This window comes from Peromyscus leucopus, chromosome 23, assembly GCF_004664715.2.
Source record: "Peromyscus leucopus breed LL Stock chromosome 23, UCI_PerLeu_2.1, whole genome shotgun sequence".
In the NCBI taxonomy this organism is placed as follows: Eukaryota; Metazoa; Chordata; class Mammalia; order Rodentia; family Cricetidae; genus Peromyscus; species Peromyscus leucopus.
Genome location: NC_051082.1, coordinates 27,483,971 through 27,504,549, shown reverse-complemented (window position 1 = coordinate 27,504,549; position 20,579 = coordinate 27,483,971). Strand labels below are relative to the sequence as shown.

General features: G+C 51.2%; 1 protein-coding gene across 1 annotated transcript; it reads right to left on the bottom strand.

The window, feature by feature from the left end:
* Positions 1-8,686: 8,686 nt before the first annotated feature.
* Positions 8,687-19,357, bottom strand: LOC114710302 (uroplakin-3b-like protein 1). Its single transcript, XM_028894403.2, has 7 exons — positions 19,238-19,357; positions 16,006-16,259; positions 13,576-13,728; positions 13,180-13,399; positions 11,928-12,004; positions 11,571-11,679; positions 8,687-8,922 (listed from the first exon to the last, which is right to left on the bottom strand). The coding sequence occupies exons 2-7, from the start codon at positions 16,187-16,189 to the stop codon at positions 8,823-8,825; spliced, it is 843 nt and encodes a 280-aa protein (XP_028750236.2). The 5' UTR covers positions 16,190-16,259; positions 19,238-19,357; the 3' UTR covers positions 8,687-8,822.
* Positions 19,358-20,579: the final 1,222 nt, after the last annotated feature.

Here is a 20,579-nt window from a genome sequence, read left to right as displayed (position 1 = left end):
TGTCTACAGGCCAGAAGAGGGCGCCAGATCTCATTACAGATGGTTGTGAGCCACCATGTGGGTGCTGGGAATTGAACTCAGGACCTCTGGAAGAGCAGCCCATGCTCTTAACCTCTGAGCCATCTCTCCAGCCCCACTTCTCCTTCCTCCTCCCTCCTCCCCTCCCTCCCCATCATCTTCAGCTTTTATATTTGAGGCAGGATTTCTCTGTGCAACCCTGGCTGGTCTGGAACTCTCTGTGTAAACCAGACTGGCCTTGAACTCACAGACGTCCACTTGCCTCTGTCTCTCAAGTGCTGGGATTAAAGGCGTGCCGTTATGTTCAGAATCAACTCTATTTCTTTTTTAAAATTTAATTTTTTTTTTATTTTTTTTTTTTTGGTTTTTCGAGACAGGGTTTCTCTGTGTAGCTTTGCGCTTTCTGGACTCACTTGGTAGCCAGGCTGGCCTCGAACTACAGAGATCCGCTGCTCTGCTCCGAGTGTGGGATTAAAGGTGCGCACACGCGGCTAAAATTTAATTATTTTTTAAACTATATGCAGGTGTGTGTGTGTCACCGTCCTGTTGCTGTGAAGAAGCGCCATGTCCAAGGCAACTTATAAAAGAAAGCATTTAATTGGGAGAGACTGACTCTGGGCCTGGCCTGGGCTTTTGAAACCTCAAAGCCCACCCCCCACCTACTCCAGGCCACACCCACTCAAACAAGGCCACACCTCCAAATCCTTCTCAATCCCAGTAACTGGGAACAGAGCATTCAAATGTATGAGCCCAGGAGGGCCATTCCCATTCAAACCATCACAGTGTATACACCAACGTGTGTGCCCCATGCATGCAGGTGCCTGCAAAGGCCAAAAGAGTAGTACATCAGGTCTCCTCAGACTAGAGTTACAGGAGGTTGTGAGCCACCCAGTGCCTGCCGTGGGAACAGAACCCCGGTCCTCCGCAAGAGCAGTATGTGATCTTTAACACTGAACCGTCTCTCCAGCCCTCAACTCTTTGAGACTCAGCCTCAAGCTACATAGCTAGTGTGGGTCCCTCACCACCACACCCCTGCTTGGTCCCCACCCGGTCACGTGCTTCCCATTCCCAGGTGTAGACCACACCTCTTCCCCATTCATAAAATAATACCAGCCACGGGACTGCCCCAGTAACTTCGGGGTTCACGTGTGTGAACTATCCCATTCTGTCTTGGGCCAGAAGCAAGTACCAGGGCCAGAATATATGAGCTGCATCCCCCCTCGTCACTGTTCAGTTGGGCTTCTGGGTTAGGTTAGAAACATGAATAATGGTGGACAAGGCTGCTCCAGGCATCCATGTCTGTTTTCTGCTGCCTCTCTCCATCCTATCACTCCTCCAAAGATGCCCAATGACCCTATGACTTCTCCATCACGCAGAGGACCTTGTGATTCAAAGGACAAATGGCTGGGGGTGGACAGATCATGGCCGCCAACAGAAGGCAACACATGACCTGAGCGGGATTGGGTTCTGACCGTGGGGGTGTGTGCAGGGACCAGAAAATAGAGGGTGCAAAAGTGGAGGACTGTGTGTGAACCAGGAGCCACTATCCTGGTGACCTGGGAACCTCAGATCTGACTCTGGGCACCTCAGACTCCCCCGAGCAAGAAAATTATGGCCTCTGGCACACTGAGCACCGGCATCCCGATAGGTCTCCAGGATTCGCAAGGGGAAGCCCCCGCAGCCTGGGCCACGCTTCCTGGGAGGAACCCACGGCAGGGTGGCTGAAGAGACCTCACTTTCAGAATATCTTCCCTGCCACTTTGTGTGGCCAAAGTGGAAACAACTCCCCTGACTTTACTCTATGGGGTCAGAGCAGGAAGCATCCTGACCGCCCCGAACACTGGGACAATCGGCCCCCTCCTTCTAGGCCTCCCTCTTCTCTTCCCTGCCTGGCTTCGACTGCCAGGACTCACAGACTCCTTAGATAAGTCAGTATTCTTAGAAGAGCCTCAGGTCCAGTGCCAAGAAGGGGGTACAGGACCAGCAAAATGCACCATGGGTAAAGATGCCTGCCAGCGAGCCTAATGACCTCGGCTCCATTCCCGGGACCCACGCGGTAGGAGAGAGCCGACTCCCACAAGCTGTCCTCTGACCTCCACACACGTACCCGGACATATACAAAATAAATAAAATCTCAGAAAAAAGTCAAGGGCTATAAACACACCCCTGTCGGAGCCAATGGGACTGGACTACCCATTCTCCCGCTCCTCGGCGATCTACGCGGTACAGTTTGCTCCCGTGGAATGAGACAGCGGCGTGTCTGGAGGAAGAGTCAGGGCCAGAAGGAGCCCCAGCTGTGCCCACCATTTGGAAATGGATTATAAGTCGCTCCTGGAGCCAGGGAGACGGTTCAGTCGGTAAAGGTGCCAGCCACCGAGCTTGATGACCTGAGTTCCATACCTGAGTCCCACACGGTGGAAGGAGAACTGATTCTCCAAGGTTGTCCGCTGGGCTCCACCCACGTGTTATGTTACAAATGCACTCACTCACGCACATCACACACACAAAATGATAATCAGTAAAGCTTTTACTGCATTTGTGTGTGTTTATGTGCGTGTGGTGTGTGTGTGTGTGTGCATATATGTGTGGTGTGTGTATATGTGTATATATGTGTGGTGTGTGTAATGTGCATGTGTGCAGTATATTGTGTAGTGTATGTGTGCACACATGCCCATACATACCGTGGCATGTCTGTGGAGGTCAGAGGGAGTCAATTCTCTCCTTCACTGGGTAGGTCTCAGGATGGAACTCGGAGGCTCAGACTCAACAGGAAAATCCTTTACCCATTGAGCTACCTTGCTGGCCCAACATCCATTTTGTCTGCCTTTTCTGTTTCTCTCCCCCACTGGGCTCAGTGAGGCGGAAGCCAGCTTTTTATGTGAATTTGAGTGTTTTGGGACAGCCAGGTCTGAGCCAGCTCGGAGAGCGTCCTCCTGGGAAGTGACTTCAGTTCCCATGGTCAGGGTTAAAAATAGGGACATGACACAGTGAGATGTGGAGGGGGGGGGACACACAGATGGAAAAACAGACAGAGACAGAAAGAGACCACAAGACAGGCTCTTCCCACCCATCTGCGATCAGGATGCTCTCAGGGGGCACATGGTTCCTCAGACAGAATTTCTCCATTTAAAACTGTCATGTCCACGTGGGGCTGGAGGTACAGGTCTGCCATCCAGACACTCAGGAGGATGACACAGAAGAGTGGCAGGTTCAACGCCCGGCTGCGGAGTGAGTTAAAGCCAAGTCAGGGAACGTAGAGCCCAGTCTCCAAATAAAAAGAAGAAAAGAGGGCTGGGGTGTGGCTCAGTGGTGGAGCACCTGCCTAGAATCCCCCAGTGAGGGGCTGGGGTGTGACTCAGTGTAGAGCCCCTGCCTAGAATCCCCCAGTGAGGGGCTGGGGTGTGACTCAGTGTAGAGCCCCTGCCTAGAATCCCCCAGTGAGGGGCTGGGGTGTGGCTCAGTGGTAGAGCACCTGCCTAGAATCCCCCAGTGAGGAAATAGCACATTTCCTGGCATGCATGATGCCCTGGGTTCCAATTACACACACACACACCCACACACACACACACACACACACACACACACACTGGTGTGTCCCTCTCTCTTTGCAGGTCCCCTCGTTATCTCTGTAAGATCAGCTGCCACAGGCTAGGCTTTGTGGGCCAAGAGTGCTTTTCTGGGTGTGGAGGGGACATGATACATGGTTAAAGTCTGTGACAGTTGCTGAATGTGGAGGGAAAGAGGAAGGGATGCCAAAAGGAGGGAGGAATAGAGAGGGTGGTCAGAACAGAGAGGAGACAGGGCTGGAGAAAAGGGGAGAAAGGGAGGGAAATGGGGAGGGACTGAATTTGCTTACTTATCATGGGTTAGGAGGCTGAGGCCCAGGATGGGTCAGAGCACCAAGGCTTGGCTCTGATATTGACCCAGGCACTATTCTTTGTATCGTCCCTGGGAACGAGTCAAGTGACACCCATGTCATCCTAGGGAAAGTGGTCAGTGGCTTTATAGGGTCAGGTACCCTGGATCATAGCCACTCTCTGCCACTCTGAGATTTTCAGGGTGAACAGAGTATAAAGAAGCCCCCACCCATCCACCACACACACATGCACACACACATACACAAACATACACATACACACATACACAAACACACACACATACACAAACACACACACCTATACACACATACACAAACACACACATATCCACAAACACACACACATACACACATACATAAACACACACACATACACCTATACACACATACACAAACACACACATATACTCATACACAAACACATACATAAACACACACAAACACACAAACACAAAAATACAAATACACACAAACATACACACAAATACACTGATACACACACACACACACACATAATGGCAACCACGCTGTGCTGGGCTCTCCACGTGTAGCTGAGGTCGACTTTGGCCTTAGGTCCCAAGGCAGTGGATTCCATCTCTGTGGCAGGGCTGTCTCTGCAGGAGGAAGCAAGGCACCTGGTCCAGGACACAAGCTGGCCTGGACCGGTCCAGGGTTTGATGTAGCGACCAGAGGACCTCGGAATGGAGCAGATGCAGGACTCGGCAGATCTAGGTTCAATGGGTGGCCTTGAGGGACCATGAGACTGTGTAACGGAGTGGATGGGAACGGAGAACACGAGACAGCTAAGGAGAAGTTGGGGGCCGTTAGCACCCACAAGAGGCAGCTGACGTGTGCGGCTGCCGCCAGAAACAAGATTTTGAGAAAGTCAGTCATGAAGGTTTGTGCCTGCAATCCTAGCACTCACGAAAAATAAATAACTAAATGTAATTTAAAATGAAAACGAAAAACAAGGCTTGGGGATGTGGCTCAGTGGTTAGAGCGCTTGCCTAGCATGCAGGAAGCCCTGGGTTCCACCCCCAGTGCCCATAAAATTGTGTGATGCACACTCCTTGTGATTTCAGCACTCAAGAGGTAGAGAGGCAGGAGGATCAGAAGTTCAAGGTCATCCTCAGCTACATAAGGAGTTTGAGGACAGCCTGGGCTACATGAGGCACTTCCTGTCTCAAATAAAAAAAAAAAAAAAAAAAAGGCCGGGCGGTGGTGGCGCACGCTTTTAATCCCAGCACTTGGGAGGCAGAGGCAGGCGGATCTCTGTAAGTTCGAGGCCAACCTGGGCTACCAAGTGAGTTCCAGGAAAGGCGCAAAGCTACACAGAGAAACCCTGTCTCCAAAAACCAAAAAAAAAAAAAAAAATTTAAAAAAAAAATACAAATCCCATTCTTGTCCTTTGTCCTACTGTGTGTCCAGTTGCTTCTGATTAGGCGTAGCCCAGGGCAGGATGACAGAAGGGGCTTGCATCCTCAGGCTCTTTCTGGGGGGTTTGTTTCCCCATCTTCCAGGATAGGTCCTGGCCCTTTCCAGGACTACTGTGTGCACCCATCATTCTTGGGGCTCAGGGGTTCCTGCTAGCCCTAGGCCACCCACACCCCCTCCTCTCTGTAAACACTCAATTGCTCTTCCGGACAAATGACAGTCTGTTTCCTGCCATGGCGTGGCTCATTGGGTCGTGGCTTAAGATCTACCAAGCAGAAGGCTTTAAGGATCACTTCATTCAACCTTGGCCTTTCTTTCCCTCTCTTTTTTGTTTGTTTGTTTTTAAGATGGGGGTCTCACGTAGCCCAGGCTAGCCTCAAATCACAGGCGTGCACCTGCACCGTTACATCAGGATTACGCAGTGCTGGCAATGGAACCCAGGACCGCATGTATGACAGACAAGCACTCTGCCAACTGAGGCCCATGCTTGACGCCCCCTCCCCTTGCCCTTTAGAGACAGGATCTCCTGTCACCCCAGCTGGTCCTGAACTCCTTATATAGCTGAAGCTGGCCTTGAACTTCTGACTCTCCCACGGCTGCCTCCCATTCCTGGGATGAGGTTGTGTGTTGCCATAACCAGCTTCAACTTCAGCTTTTGACCTGGGTGGAGGGGCGAGGTCTAGACTGAGTAAGCAGGCTATCCAGGATCACCCAGAGTGAAAAGACTGTGGAGGGGCTGAGGGTGTTGACCAGTCTGGGCTACAGAGAGAGACCCTGTGTGGTGGTGCATGTCTTTGATCCCAGCATTTGGGAGGCAGAAGCAAGTTATAGGCCAGCCAGGGGTAACAGTGAGAGCCTGTCTAAAAAAAGAGAAGGGAGGGAGGGAGGGAGGGGAAAATGAGAAGGGCAGAGAGATGGCTCAGTGGTGAAGAATGCTTGTTGCTCTCACAGAGGATCCAGACTTGGTTCCCAGTGCCCACACGGTGCTCACAACCATCCTTAGCTCCAGTCCTAGGGGCTCTCATGCATCAGACATACACGTACATCCATGCGGGCAAAACGTGCATACACATGAAATAAATAAATAAAAGGCTGGGTGGGCATGATAAGGCATGACTTCGATCCTGCATCTTGGGAGATGGACTCGGGAGGATTAGTTCAAGGTTATCTTTAGCTACATAGTGACTTGGAGACAAGCCTGGGCTACATGAGATTCTGTCTCATAAATAAACAAACAAACAAATAAATAAATAAGTGAGTGAGCGAATGAATGAATGAATGAATAAATGAATGAATGAATAAATGAATGAATAAATGAATAAATGAAAGGCTCTAGAGAGGCCCAGGGTGGAGCCCTGTTTATTCTCTAAGCCTTCCTGTTTCTCCCAGCTAAATTACTACTCTGTCACTTGAGAGCTTCCTCCATAGAGGAGCCTTATCTATCTGTTCAGGATCAGGAACTACTTAGGGCCATTAGCAGGCACCGGGGAACCCAGCCAGCCGTACCTCGCCTGACTTCCTGCCTCCCGGGGCGAGGCCCTACGTGCGGCACCAGCGATCACCGACCCCCCCTCGGGTCATGCTGTCCCTAAACTGCTCGGCAGAAACCTGCTGTCGCTGTTGTCTGGGCACCCCGCCCTTGTCCACCTGGCACAGGTGTCCTGCCCCGTCACCCAGGCCACATCGCTCCAGGAAGCCTCCGCTGTGGGTCTTTCCAACAGCTGAGGGCAACGCCCCCTGCATGCCCGCCCTTGGCAACCAGGGAAATCGTGGGGGGCAGAGCCTTACCGGGCATCTGCAGTGTGGAGCAGGGTTGATGATGATACATCCTGTGTGGCCTGGATTAGGTTGCAGGCTGGGGTGGGTCTGTTTTGCTTCGAGCAGAGCTGATACTAGTTTTGGAAACCACAGCTTCATACGGGTATCCTGCCCCCAGCCCCCAGCCCCGTCTGGGCTTCTCCATCTGGAAGTGTGGGTTGTACCAAGTACAGTTCCAAGCTAAACCCTAACTTTTCTTTTTCTAGATTTTTGTTAGTTAAAAACAAAGAAACAACAAACAAACCAGGGTCTCTCTCTATGTAGCCCTGCCCATCTTAGAACCCACTAGGTAGACTGGGCTGGCCTTGAACTCACACAGATCCACCTGCCTCTGCCTCCCAGCTTTCCAAGGGCTGGGATTAGAGGTGTGCACCCCCACACCTTTTGAGTCCCTCAGTGGGACCAGGAGCTGGCTGATCGCTCTAGACTGCCCGGAGATTCACCCACATCAGCCTTCCGAGCTCCGTGATTACCACTGTGTGCTACCGTGCCCAGCCTCTTCTGTAAGTTCTGAGGACCAACCTCCGGTGTTCATGCTTGCCTGGCAGGCACTTTACCGACTGAACCACCTGCCCATCTTCACTCCTGGCCTTTGATAGGATGCTGGCCAAGCAGGACAGTGGTGAAGGCTTCTTCTGGGTCCATGGTCTCTACTATCTACAGGCTTCTTGTTTACAGGTTCGGTCTTCCTGTGGGCCAGGGAGACCACTGTTTGATGGTAGAGACATGGGTAACTCAGCAGGCCTCAAACCCTGAGTCTTCCTTCCTTTTTATTCTATTTTATTTGTTTGTTTGCTTATTTATTTATTTATGTTTTTTTTTTTTTTTTCAAGACAAGGTTTCTCTGCATAGCCCTGGCTGTCCTGGAACTCAATTTGTAGACCAAGCTGGCTTTGAATTCTCAGAGATCTGCCTGATGGGGGATTAGGCCAGGCACCAAAACTACACAGAGAAACTCTGTCTCAAAAATCAAAAAAAACAAAAAAACAAAAACAACAACAACAACAACAAACAAAACAAAACAAAAAACCCAGGTGCAACAGCCTGTGTTTGTGAGCCCAGGGCTGGAGAGACAGAGACCTCTGGGACTCAGTGGCCAGGCAGCTGAAAGGGACTGGTGAACTCCAGGTTCACTGACAGACCCAGCCTCAAAAAAAAAAAAAACAAAAACAAAAACAAAAACAAAAAAAACACAAGGCGGGGCTGGAGAGATGGCTCAGCAGTTAAGAGCACTGGCTGTTCTCACAGAGGACTCAAGTTAAGTTCCCAGCAACCACACAGTGGCTCACAATTATAAGTGGAATTCCAGTTCCAAGGAATCTTCCTCTGGCTTCCTGGGGCACCAGGCACACATGTGGTGTATACAAATGCATGCAGGCCAAACAGTCATACATATAAAACCCAAATTAAAAAAAAAGCAAGGTGGAGAGAGAGAGATGGGTTTCTACACGCACACACATACATGAGCACGTGTGTGTGTGCACACACATACAGAGAAAGAATGGCAGGGGAGGTGAGCCCAGGTATATGCGAGATAAATACAAAGATAGTAGGGAAATTTATTTCTGATAAGCTTTGGGCTAAAAGCATTTCCCCCATAGAGTTCCAGAAACTTCCAGGCAGGCCCCAGCTCAGGCTCAGCCACTTGGTCCCTGGAGAAAGCCCTGGGAACTTCTCAGGAACTCCGCTCGGCTCGAAGCTTGTCCATGCGGTGGGTGTGATATCGTCTCATGCGAACTTGCTGCGCTGGGCTGGACACAGGGATTCTCCAACAGCTTTGGAAATTTGGGTGGGAGAAAATGGGAGAGAAGGATTGATGAAGGGTCTTAACTCTGCTTCACTTTTCTGTGGATTCCAGGGGTGAAACTGATATGGGGAGTTTAGAAGAATAACAGGGTTCTCTTTCATGAAAACAGCCCGGCCAGCTGAGGTCCTAGCTCCCTTGCGCAATGGTTTGAAGCTCTAGAAAACCACAGTGGGGTTTAAATAGGACCCTTTAAAGTTATTGTTATTGTTGTTGTCGTTATTAGTTTGGAGTTGCGTGTGTGTGTGTGTGTGTGTGTGTGTGTGTGTGTGTGTGTGTGTGTAAGAGCACACGTGGGCCAGTGAGATGGCTCAATGCGTGAGGGAGCCTGCTGCCAAGCCTGAGGGCTTGAGTTCGATCCCTGGGTCCCTCATGGTCGAAGGAGAGAATCGACTCAGAAGAGTTGTCCTCTGACTTCCACATGTGTGTTGTGGTACACGCGTGCCCACACACAAAATAAATAAATCAAGTGGAACATAAAAAACAAAACAGAACTTTACAACCGGCTCCTTCCTCTCTGTCATTTTGTGCATTTTTGTGTGTGTTTATTTATTTTTTATTTTATTTTGAAATAAGGTCTTTTTTTTTTTTTTTTTTTTTTTTGGTTTTTGAGACAGGGTTTCTCTGTGTAGCTTTGCGCCTTTCCTGGAACTCACTTGGTAGCCCAGGCTGGCCTCGAACTCACAGAGATCCGCCTGGCTCTGCCTGAGTGCTGGGATTAAAGGCGTGCGCCACCACCGCCCAGCTGGACTGGAACTTCCTTATAGACCAGGCTGGCTTTGAACTCATAGACTCATAGAGATCTACTGGACTCTGCCTCTCGAGTGCTGGGACGAAAGGCCTGTGATGTCATATCCAGCTTTCTCTCTGTCCCTTTGAAACTGTACTGGCAGGAGTGAAGATAATCTTTTTTTTTTTTAAGATAGGATCTCAGTTAGCCCAGGCTGACCCTCAACTCCTTATGTGATGGAGGTTGGCCTTGAACTCCTGATCCTCCTGCCTCTACCTCTGAAGTGCTGGAATTACAGGTGTGCACGGGCACGAATATCTGTTTTAAGCGGTGCTGGGGATACCTTTGTGTGTGCTGGGCAGGCACTCTATCAACTCCACCACTGCACCCTCGGCCAGGAATAGAGAGATACCTGTGCCCCCCCTTTGGCTATCAGGCTATAAAACAATGGATCCCAAGAAATTCCTCACGAGTCTCACGCTGGGGAAGGAAAGGGCTGAAGCCTGGTGCCAGCCAGAGAGAGAGAGAGAGTAGCCAAAGACAATGGTGGATGGCCAGTGATGGCTGGGACCACACTTCACCAGGATTGCCCAGCCATGCCCATTCCTTACCCCCTCTATTTAAACCTAGACCGTACGTCAGGATCTTGTCAGGATCCCAGAGATCGACTCAGCGAGTCATTGGGTCTCTTTGTTACTCTTCACGTTGAATACATCTCCTTTCTCTGCCTTCGACTATTTTTGATTTATTTTATTCTACTACTTTGAAGTGTGTGTGTGTGTGTGTGTGTGTGTAGAGGCCAGGGGCATTGATCCCTCTGGAGCTGGAGTTTCAGGTGTTTGTGAGCCGTCGAACATGGGTGCTGGGGGCAGAACTCAGCACTAAGTGTCGTACACACTCCTAACCACTGAGCCATCTTTCCGGCCCCTGCCTCTCATTCTTACCCGGCTGTCTAATTGGCCCGTCCAGGATTGATGATGGAAACTAGCTTGCTAGGGCTGCCAGCCCGAAGGCTTTGACCCTAATAGGTCCAGTAATACCTGCTTAGTGCCCGGCCCCATCCTAAATCCAGGGGTCCTCTAAACTAGTGCTTCTCAACCTTCCTGCCACCGTGACCCTTGAACACAGGCCCCCATGTGGCGGTGACCCCCAACCATAACATTATTTTCATTGCAGCTTACTTCATAACTGCAATTTTGCTACTGTTATGAACTGCAATGTAAACACCCGCTATTCAGGATGTCTAATATGTGACCCCAGTGTAAGGGCCGTGCATATGCACGGGGGTCGGACCCACAGGTTGAGAGCCACTGCTGTGAACAGTATCAGTAGGTCTCTCTTGATCACGCTCCACTGCTGGTTCCCACGGGTCTGTGAGGCGCAATTCAGCTCCTCTGCTGGACACCTCGACTCCCTGCTCATGCCTGCTGGCAAACTGCCTCTGTCTCCTGGAGCCTCCCCCGACACCTCCCCACATCCCTGCCTCCCCTTCACAGAGATGCCTCTCCAAGTCTCTCCGGCGTTGGGTGTCTTTTCTTCTGGGAAGTTTTGCGCCAGCCCTCAGTACTCCAGCTCTCTGCCCGAGATCTCAAAGCAAAGGCTTTCAGTGGACTGAGCCTGAACGCAATTCACCTTTCTTCCTGGGGGTTGGGGGGGTTGGGAGAGAACCTCACTCTTGGAGGTTTTCTGACTACCCGCTTGCAATTCCACATACTGCCGCGAGGGGGCAAGCGGCGACCGCTGAGAAACCATGGAGACAAGGGAGAGGGATTGCAGATCTCTTCGCCTAACCTTCAGGGCAACAGCGTCATCAGACAACAGCAAGAAACGACCGAGGCTACTGCTGGGGGGCGGGGGGGGGCGGGACAGCACCAACCCTGTCCACTCACCAAGCAGCTATGACCAGGACGAGCAAGACCACTAGCAAGATTGACAAGAGGGCAATGATGATCACAGTACTCTTGCTCCGGGACTCTGGGGCTCCTTGGAACGTCTGGGCTACACAGGCGAGCAAGAAAAAAGTTATTTACCCCCACCAAAAGGACCATTTAGGCAGCTTCCAGACCAACTATCCTGTGTGCACTGGGGACATGTGAGAATCGAACAGGGACAGACTAGAGGAGGGGTAAAGGCAGAGAATAGGCTAACACTGCTTCCTGATGGCGGAGACCAACCTTCCCCAGCCCCCATGTCCCCAGGTCCCTTAGCACGCCCTCTACCTTTTGAGATGCTCTTATGTCCCATACCTTGCTGCAGATAGATGTCCTCGGACCACTCCGTCTCAGCCGCAGGTCCCGTGGCATTCATGGCCAGGAACTTCACTCTGAATAGGAGACCAGCATTGGTGGTGGAGACTCCCCACACTCCTGAAACCCTCAGCTCCTGATGCCTGGGATCCTGTCCTCTGGGGAGAGCAGCCTGAGCGGGACTAAAGAGCACATCCCCAGAGCCCAAGAGAAGCTGCAGCCTATTGGAGCTGTGTGATATGGGTGATGGCCCTCGCTGTGTGCGCGCATTGAGATCTCTCGATACCAAATACGAGCAAATCAAACATGTGTGCGGGGAGAAAGAGGACCAAGGCTAGTCTCCACCTGTGGATGCCTGGTCTGGATGAGGGACGATCCATGTGCCTGGTCAGGACCTCCCATGGCGGGTGAGGGCTGAGTTAGGATTGCTACTTTAAAAAGATGTGAGAAGGCGTGCCGGGCAGTGGTGGCCCACGCCTTTCATCCCAGCACTCAGGAGGCAGAGGCAGGTGGATCTCTGTGAGTTCGAGACCAGCCTGGGCTGCAGAGTGAGTTCCAGGAAAAGCTCCAAAGCTACACAGAGAAACCCTGTCTCAGAAAACGGGGGAAAAAAAGATGTGAAAAGGTCTTAAGAGCATATTTCACCATGTCAGGTAGCTCAGCTGCCTGTAACTCTAGTTCTAGGGGATCAGACATAGGTAGCTTCTGAGGGAACCCACATCCATGTGAACAAACACACATACACATAGTTTAAAACTTTTTTAAAAAATCTTTTTTTCTTCTCTTCTTCTTCTTCTTCTTCTTCTTCTTCTTCTTCTTCTTCTTCTTCTTCTTCTCCTTCTTAAAGAAGGAAAAAAGGCCCAGTGCTTAAGAGCACGTCTTGTTGTTGCAAAGGACCCAAGTTCGATTCCCAGCATCCACAGGAAGGCTCATCACCTCCTTGGGCACCAAGGACATATATGGTACACAGACGTACATGTAGGCAAAACAGTCATACACATAAAACAATACAAATAAATTTAAAAAAGAAAGAAGGACGTGAGGACCTGCCTATGATCCCCCAGTGAGAGGGTGGGGTGTGCTTGCTCCGTGTCCCAGGTTCCACCCCAAGGACCACTAACATACATAAATAAGAAAAGAAGGAAGGAAAAATACTGGGGAACCCAGACACCCCCATTTAACCCCAATGAACCCTCCAGCTGCCCTGGGTGTTTGTCCTAGGCGGGGCCCCTCCCCCGTCTTTGCTGCTCACCTGTAGGGGCCGGCACCTGGAAGAGGAGGGTTACAGCCCCGGGACGTGGAGGAGCACTGGGTATCATTGCCAACACGGAGGACTCGAAGCTGGCTGCCAGACTGGCTGCCCTGGTAGTGTACCCGGCTGGCCCTCATTGTGACGTAGTAGCCATTGCGGTCAAAGCTGGCAGGGGCATGTGTGTCCTCTATCTTCTGCGGGGCAGTAAAGTTCTGGGTGGCTAAGGGTGGCACCGAGGGTCAGCCAGTGGGGATCACATGGTTCCATGCTTGCAGGCTTGACAGCGTTTCCCAGCCACGGCCCCCGAAGCACCTCCTGCCCACCTCCCCCTGCCTGCTGCACCTCTCAGCCCCCAGGCCTGTTTGCCCATGTCACAGTGAGGAAGCCAGCACGTACCGTTGCTGTGAGCCACCACCAGCCAGATGGGGTCTGGGTCAGAAAGGTTGACATTCTCAAACTGGCCCAGGGGCTGCTCCAGGGTGAAGGTAGACTGTGTGAGCCTTCCCAGCAGGGTGGTGTTAGCGAGCTGGGGGACGTAGTTAATGCTCTCTGGGAAGGGAGGGAAAAGAGGCCAGAGGAGGCTGAGTACATCAGTCCAGCGTTAACCATGGCAGGACGGACCTGCTCCGGAGCCCCAGTCCAACCATTTTTTTTTCCACCACGGTTTTATTAATTGATTAATTCATTGATGTATTTATTTATTTATTTATTTTTTGATGTATTTATTTATTTATTCTCTCTGTCTTTTTATCTCTGTCTGTCTCTCTGTCTTACTCTGTGTGTGTGTGTGTGTGTGTGTGCATGTGTGCGTACATACCCATGTGTGCCACAGGTCAAGGACAATTTTGGGGACCTCGTGGGTCCCGGGGAGCAAACTCAGATCATCAGGCTTAGGCAAGGGTCTTTACCAGCTGAGCCATTTTGCCGATCCAAATTTAAGGAATCTTCATGGCAGGTGTCCTTGGGGGGGCTGTAGAGCACCTGGGTCCCCCCTCTCTTGACAGCCTATTGGGGAGGGGTACTGTATAACTGGGGTTATGGCCAAGGAATGGCAGGTGGACAGAGGGAGGTTCAGGAGACTCAGATTCCCTGGGTGTCCCTCGGCTCAGGTCATGTGGTCCAGGCTCCTTTGTTGGATGAGAAGAAACAAGAGCTGGAGAGATGATTCGGGACGCAGTAAAGCGCTAACCTCCCAAGCAGGAGGACATGTGTTTAGATTCCCAGAACCCATGTCACAAGTCAGCCGGGCACCTGCAGTCCCAGAGACAGTGAGATGGGAGGCCGGGACAAGAGGGTCCCTCGGACCGATGGGAAGACTGGCCTGGCCCACATGGCAAAGTTCCTGGCCAATGGGAGACCCTCTCTCAAAGAGAGTGGGGAAAAGACCCTGAATACCAGCATCCACGGTCATCTGCTGACCTGTACACACCCCCCAGAGCCACACACCTGTACCCTCATGTGCATATGTGTGTGTGTGCGCGCACACACACACACAGAAAGAGAGACAGACAGACAGACAGAGACAGAAGGAGAGAGAGGTGACCTGCACGGAAGGGGCAGGGGGGGGCACACAAATGTCCCCTGGACTGAGACCCTAGCTTGGGACACAGATCGTCTAGTGGGGTCAGAGGCTAGCTCATTCACAGACATCGTGCTCCCTTCTCAATGTTCTGTCCCCTCCCATCATCTCCCATCCTCATCGTGGTCACATGACCAACACCATCGTGGTCACACGACCAGTGTCTGTCCTTTAAATCCTCATCCCTTTTGTCCCCTTCTCAGATCCATCCATACAGCTCCAGGGGACCCCAGGGGAGCACCAATGCTTTCTCCTGGGAGAAGCTCGGCCCTCCCCTCAACCCTCCCCGAGTCCTCCCCCACCCAGGACCAAAGCCAAGGTGTGCCTCCAACTCCAAGCCCCTAACACTGGGACAATAAGAAGGATGAAGTGGACTTTTGTGCAAGTCTCGTGTCGATTCAGGGCTGCGGAGATGGCTCAAGGGGAAAGCGGTTGCCTTGCAAACCTGAGGACATGAGTTCTAATCCCCAGCATGGACATAAAAAGCCAAGTGTGGTGGCGAACGTCTGGAAGCCCAGCTATGGTGGAGACAGGCAGGTCCCTGGAGACTGACACGTGAGGTGGTCGTCTGAGCTCCACATGCATTGCCATCTCCACAATGTCTGTTTGTCTGTCTGTCTTTTTGTCCGTTTGAGACAGGGTTTCTCTGTGTAGCCCTGGTTGTCCTGGAACTCACAGAGATTCATCCAGCCTGATAAGCTGAGTTCTGTGCCCAGGATCTCCTGACAGTTGGCCTCTGACCTCTACACTTGCCTCACAACATGCATTCACCAATCCCCATACACACACAGACACACAGACACAGACACAGGCACAGGCACAGGCACACACACACACACACACACACACACACACACACTAAACAAACAAAAGCAAAGCCCCTGTCCTACCTGAGAGAACTAGAGTATCCTGTATACAACAGGTAGTTAACATTTGCTTAATTTGAGGGAAAAGGAATGGGGATATGGAGAGGAGGGGTTACTCAGGAGCCATTAGTAAAAATGTGGGTGTGAGAATCCCAAAGAGAGAAGCAGCGTTCTTACTCTTCAGTGTGTGTGTGGGGGGTTGAGGGACAGACGTCCGTCTGTGACTGTGTGAGGTGGGCCGAATGCCTTGACATACCCAGAAAGCCAGTCCACAACCAAGGGAAGGGGCTCTGGAGTGCCCCCCCCAGAGCTTCAAAGGAAGTCTTCCCTCCTCCAGAGGGCTGAGGAAGTGGGCTACTCGCACTCCTCAGCTTCACTTACCCAGAGCTGCCCCAGGCTGGACCTGAGTCACCAGCAGCAACAGTGGCATCAGCAGCAGAGACCGTCTCTCACAGAGCGCCATGGCCAGGATGCCGTCCTTCCTCCCAGGTCTGCCTGCAGTGGGCCCCAGCTGCTCTCTCTGGGCTGGGCTGCTGCCGCTTTGGGGGGTACCCCCTCCTCCCATGTAACTGGTTGGACAGGTTCACGGGCTGACTCTATAAGCTCTGGAGGATTCAGTATCACTAGGGATGGGTCTGAAGAGAACAGAACAATGAGAGACTAACCAGGACACGTGCACCCCACTCCAAGAGGACCTGGCTGGGAGGGGCCAGGTATGGGGCAGGCAGCTCTCCCTAGTGAGGGAGAGAGTCCCTTTATCTTCTAGACAAGGGACACAGAAGGTAGGTGTCCCTTCAAGATCACCTAAGCTCACTTTGAGGTGGTCCCAGCAAATGCTGGCCTGGGACTACTGATTGGCTCTCTCTCTCTCTCTCTCTCTCTCTCTCTCTCTCTCTCTCTCTCTCTCTCTCTCCCTCTCTCTCTCTTCCCTCTACTTTAAGATAGTCTCTAAGCTGGCCTCAAACTCAGTATATAGCCAAAGATGGCCCTGAACTCCTGACCTTCCTTCCTGAGTGCTGGGATTACAGGAGAGCGTCACCACAGCTAGCAAGCCACAGTGTATATCCACATAGATAATATTCTATATCTTTGTGTATGTGTGAGAAATGTATGAGAAAGGTGACAGATAGACAGACAGACAGACAGACAGACAGACTGATGATGGCTTAGCGAATAGATGTTATATAGATGATAGGTAGAGAATAGGTAGATAGATAGATGGATAGATAGATGCATACATACATACATACATACATACATACATACATACATAGGTTGAGACGTAGCTCAGTGATAGAATTCTTTCCTGGCATGTAAATGGCTCTGGGTTCTTCCCCAGAATCACAAATATATGGGAGGCGGGTGTATACATACATACATACATACATACATACATACATACATAGGTTGAACATAGCTCAGTAAAATTTTTCTGCATGTAAATGCTCTGGTTCTTCCCAAATCACAAATATATGAGTGTGTATACATACATACATACATACATACATACATACATATTCTCTCTCTCTCTTTCTCAAAAGGAAGTTGAAAGCAGTCATCAGAACAAGGAGCCAGATACAGTTAGTGTCTCACACCTGTAATCCCAGCACTCGGGAGGTGGACACAGGGGGACGAGGAGTTCAGGGTCATCCTCAGCTACACAGCTACAGCACACCCCATCTAAAACCAAGTCAACCGAACAGGGCGGAAGGGTGCTGCTTGCAAAAGCATGGTCTTGCTCATCCTCTCTCAAGTCCCCAGAACTGGGCAGGGTCAGCCTCACGATGAATCGTATCATACAGATGAGAGGATGTTTCCGTCAGGGAGGGTAACACCTGCACCCTCAGGCAGGTCAGCCAGGTCAGCCGTGACTCTAGGAAGCAGCCCCGCTCTCCCAACACCCAGGCAGGCTGCTGCTCGCTCCCCTTCCATGTCTAATTCATTAATTTCTCCTCATGTTCCCATCTCCATTCCATCCCTGCCCACTGCCCCAGGCTTCTCGCTCTAGCCGGTACAGCAGAGACCCTTGTCTTAGCTACCTACGGTGGATAACAAATGGCCCCAGAACTAAGGACTGAAAGGAATAAACACTTCTTTTTTTCTTTTCTGTTTTTTTTCAAACTACAGTCTTTTTTCTCCTTTCTTTTTCTTTTTTTAAAGAGTTTTATTTATTCAGCCAGGTGGCACACGTTTAATCCCAGCACTCAGGGAGGCAGAGGCAGGCTGATCTCTGTGAGTTCGAGGCCAGCCTGGGCTACAGAGTGAGATCCAGGACAGGCTCCAAAGCTACACAGAGAAACCCTGTCTCAAAAAAACAAACAAAAAACAAGCAAACAAACAAAAAGATTTATTTATTCGTGTATTTTATGTATGTTGGCTCAGGCTTCATGCACACCAGAAGAAGGAATCTGATCCTATTACAGGTGGTTGCGAGCCACCACGTGGATGCTGGGAACTGAATTCCGAAACCTCTGGAAGAGCAGCCAGTGCTCTTAACCGCGGAGCCGTCTCTCCAGCGCCCCCTTCTTTTTGTTATTTGCCATTGCATTAATTATTTATCTTTGTGTATGTGTATGTATGACGTGTGTGCGTGCCATGGCTCCTGTGTGGAGGTCAGAGGACAACTTTCCCCTTCCTCCTTGTTGAGTCAGGGTCTTTCTGGTTCCTGTTGCCATATTGTGTCATACTCCAGGGTAGCTGGCCCAGGAGGTCTGGGTGATTCTCCTGTTTCCACTTCCCATTTCAGCATAGAAGTGCTGGCATTACAGATGTGCACTCCTGTATCGGGCCTTTTTAAAAAATGTTTACATGTGTGTGTGTTGTGTGTGTGTGTGTGTGTGTGTGTGTGTCACATGTGTGTGTGCGTGCATGTGTACGTACGCATGCACACACACCTGCTAATGTAGAGATCAGAGGACAACACTGTGGAGTCCGTTCCCTCCTCCCACCAGGCATCATGGGAACTGCCCAGTTCGTGGCAGTGGGCGTATGTAGTAAGGTCGTTCACATCATGGTGAACCAGGAAGCGGAGAGAGCTCAGGATAACCTTTGCAGACCCACCTCTGGAGATCTGTTTCTGCAACTAGACCCCACCACCTCCACTACGTTCCCAAGCAGGGTCACCAGCTGGGGGCCAAGTACTCAAGGCATGAGCCTCTGGGGGACATTTCAGATGTAAGCCGGAATGTGGTAGCTGCCTCTTGCTCCATTAAACCGAGGGCAGGGGTCATCCTGTTTAGCTCCACCTGGTTTCTGCTGGATCTATGATCTGGCAACTAGACTTGTCCGAAAACTGGTAATATGGAAACGTCTCTGCTCAGTGTGTCTGGCTGTGGCCGGTCCTGCTGTTTTACTTCACAGCATCGGGTGGATGGCCAGAACGGCATGGCTTCCTCCCTTCTGGGTCCTAGAAGGGCCCAGCACTAGTGAAAACTAGCATGAAGGGAGTGGTCCTGGGACCCAAAAGGGGCCAGCTGGTGGCCATGCCAAGCCCCGGGGAATACTCCACCCCTTTTGACTTTTCTTGCTGTGTACCTTTGGGAGTGACTCATGAGGCAGGGGCCCCTCACTTGCTGCTTCCTCATACAAGTCAAGTAGAATTCCAAAGACTCACCCAACTCTGGGTCACCAAACAAAGACTCAGCTCCTTAGCAACCGTCACACCCACGGTCTGAGGAGGTAGACAGGGCAACTGTGCCTCCAGGGGTTGATCACGCTTGCCTCACGCCCTCTGAAGAGAGAGAGATCGGGGCTTTTTTGGACCCAGAGAAAAAGCACAGAAGTACTCCGTGCCCCCCACCCCAAACCCTTATCAAGTGGGAAATGCTCCAGAGTCCCTCAACCTCACCCCAGTCCTGAGTCTTTCTACGACAAGGTGGGCTTCAACCTCTACCAATTGTGCTGTGTGTCTCTTATGACAGGCAGCTTGTCACCTCCAAAGTCCCCTGAGAGCTTCCTGTACCCACCACCATAAACTAGGAAGCTCTTTCTCCATCAGGCTCAGCAGTGAAGCACCTGCCTAGAATCCCCCAGTGAGGGGTTGGGGTGTGGCTCAGTGGTAGAGCACCTGCCTAGAATCCCCCAGTGAGGGGCTGGGGTGTGGCTCAGTGGTAGAGCACCTGCCTAGAATCCCCCAGTGAGGGGCTGGGGTGTGGCTCAGTGGTAGAGCCCCTGCCTAGAATCCCCAGTGAGGGGCTGGGGTGTGGCTCAGCAGTGAAGCACCTGCCTAGAATCCCCCAGTGAGGGGCTGGGGTGTGGCTCAGTGGTAGACCCCTGCCTAGAATCCCCCAGTGAGGGGCTGGGGTGTCGCTCAGTGGTAGGGCCCCTGCCTAGAATCCCCCAGTGAGGGGCTGGGGTGTGGCTCAGTGGTAGAGCACCTGCCTAGAATCCCCCAGTGAGGGGCTGAGGTGTGACTCAGTGGTAGAGCCCCTGTCTAGAATCCTCCAGTGAGGGGCTGGAGTGTGGCTCAGTGGTAGAGTGCTTATCTAGCATGTACAGGGCTCTGGGTTCCATCTCCAATGTGGTAAATATAATCAAAAGCTACAAAAACAAACAAACAAACAAACAAATAAACCATCAAAACCACCACAACAACAAAAACAGGCATGATGGCACAAGTCTGAAATCTCTCTCCCAGGTTGAGGTCATCTTGCATTCCCAGGAAATTCCAGGCTAGCCTGAGAAGCTTACCTCCAAAATATGAAGAGGGGTTGGAGAGATGGCTCAGCAGTTAAGAGTCCCGTTGCTCTTCCAGGGAACCCAGGTGCAGTTCCCAGCGCCCATGTGATGTTTCCCAGATGTCTGTAGCTCCAGTGAACCCAATGCTCTCTCCTGACTCCACAGGCACCAGGCTGTAAGTGATACACAGTCAGCAAAACACTCGTACAAATAAAGAAACAGATTTAAAAAATTTTTAAGTTCTTTCCTTAAAATATACAAAAATAAATAAATAAATA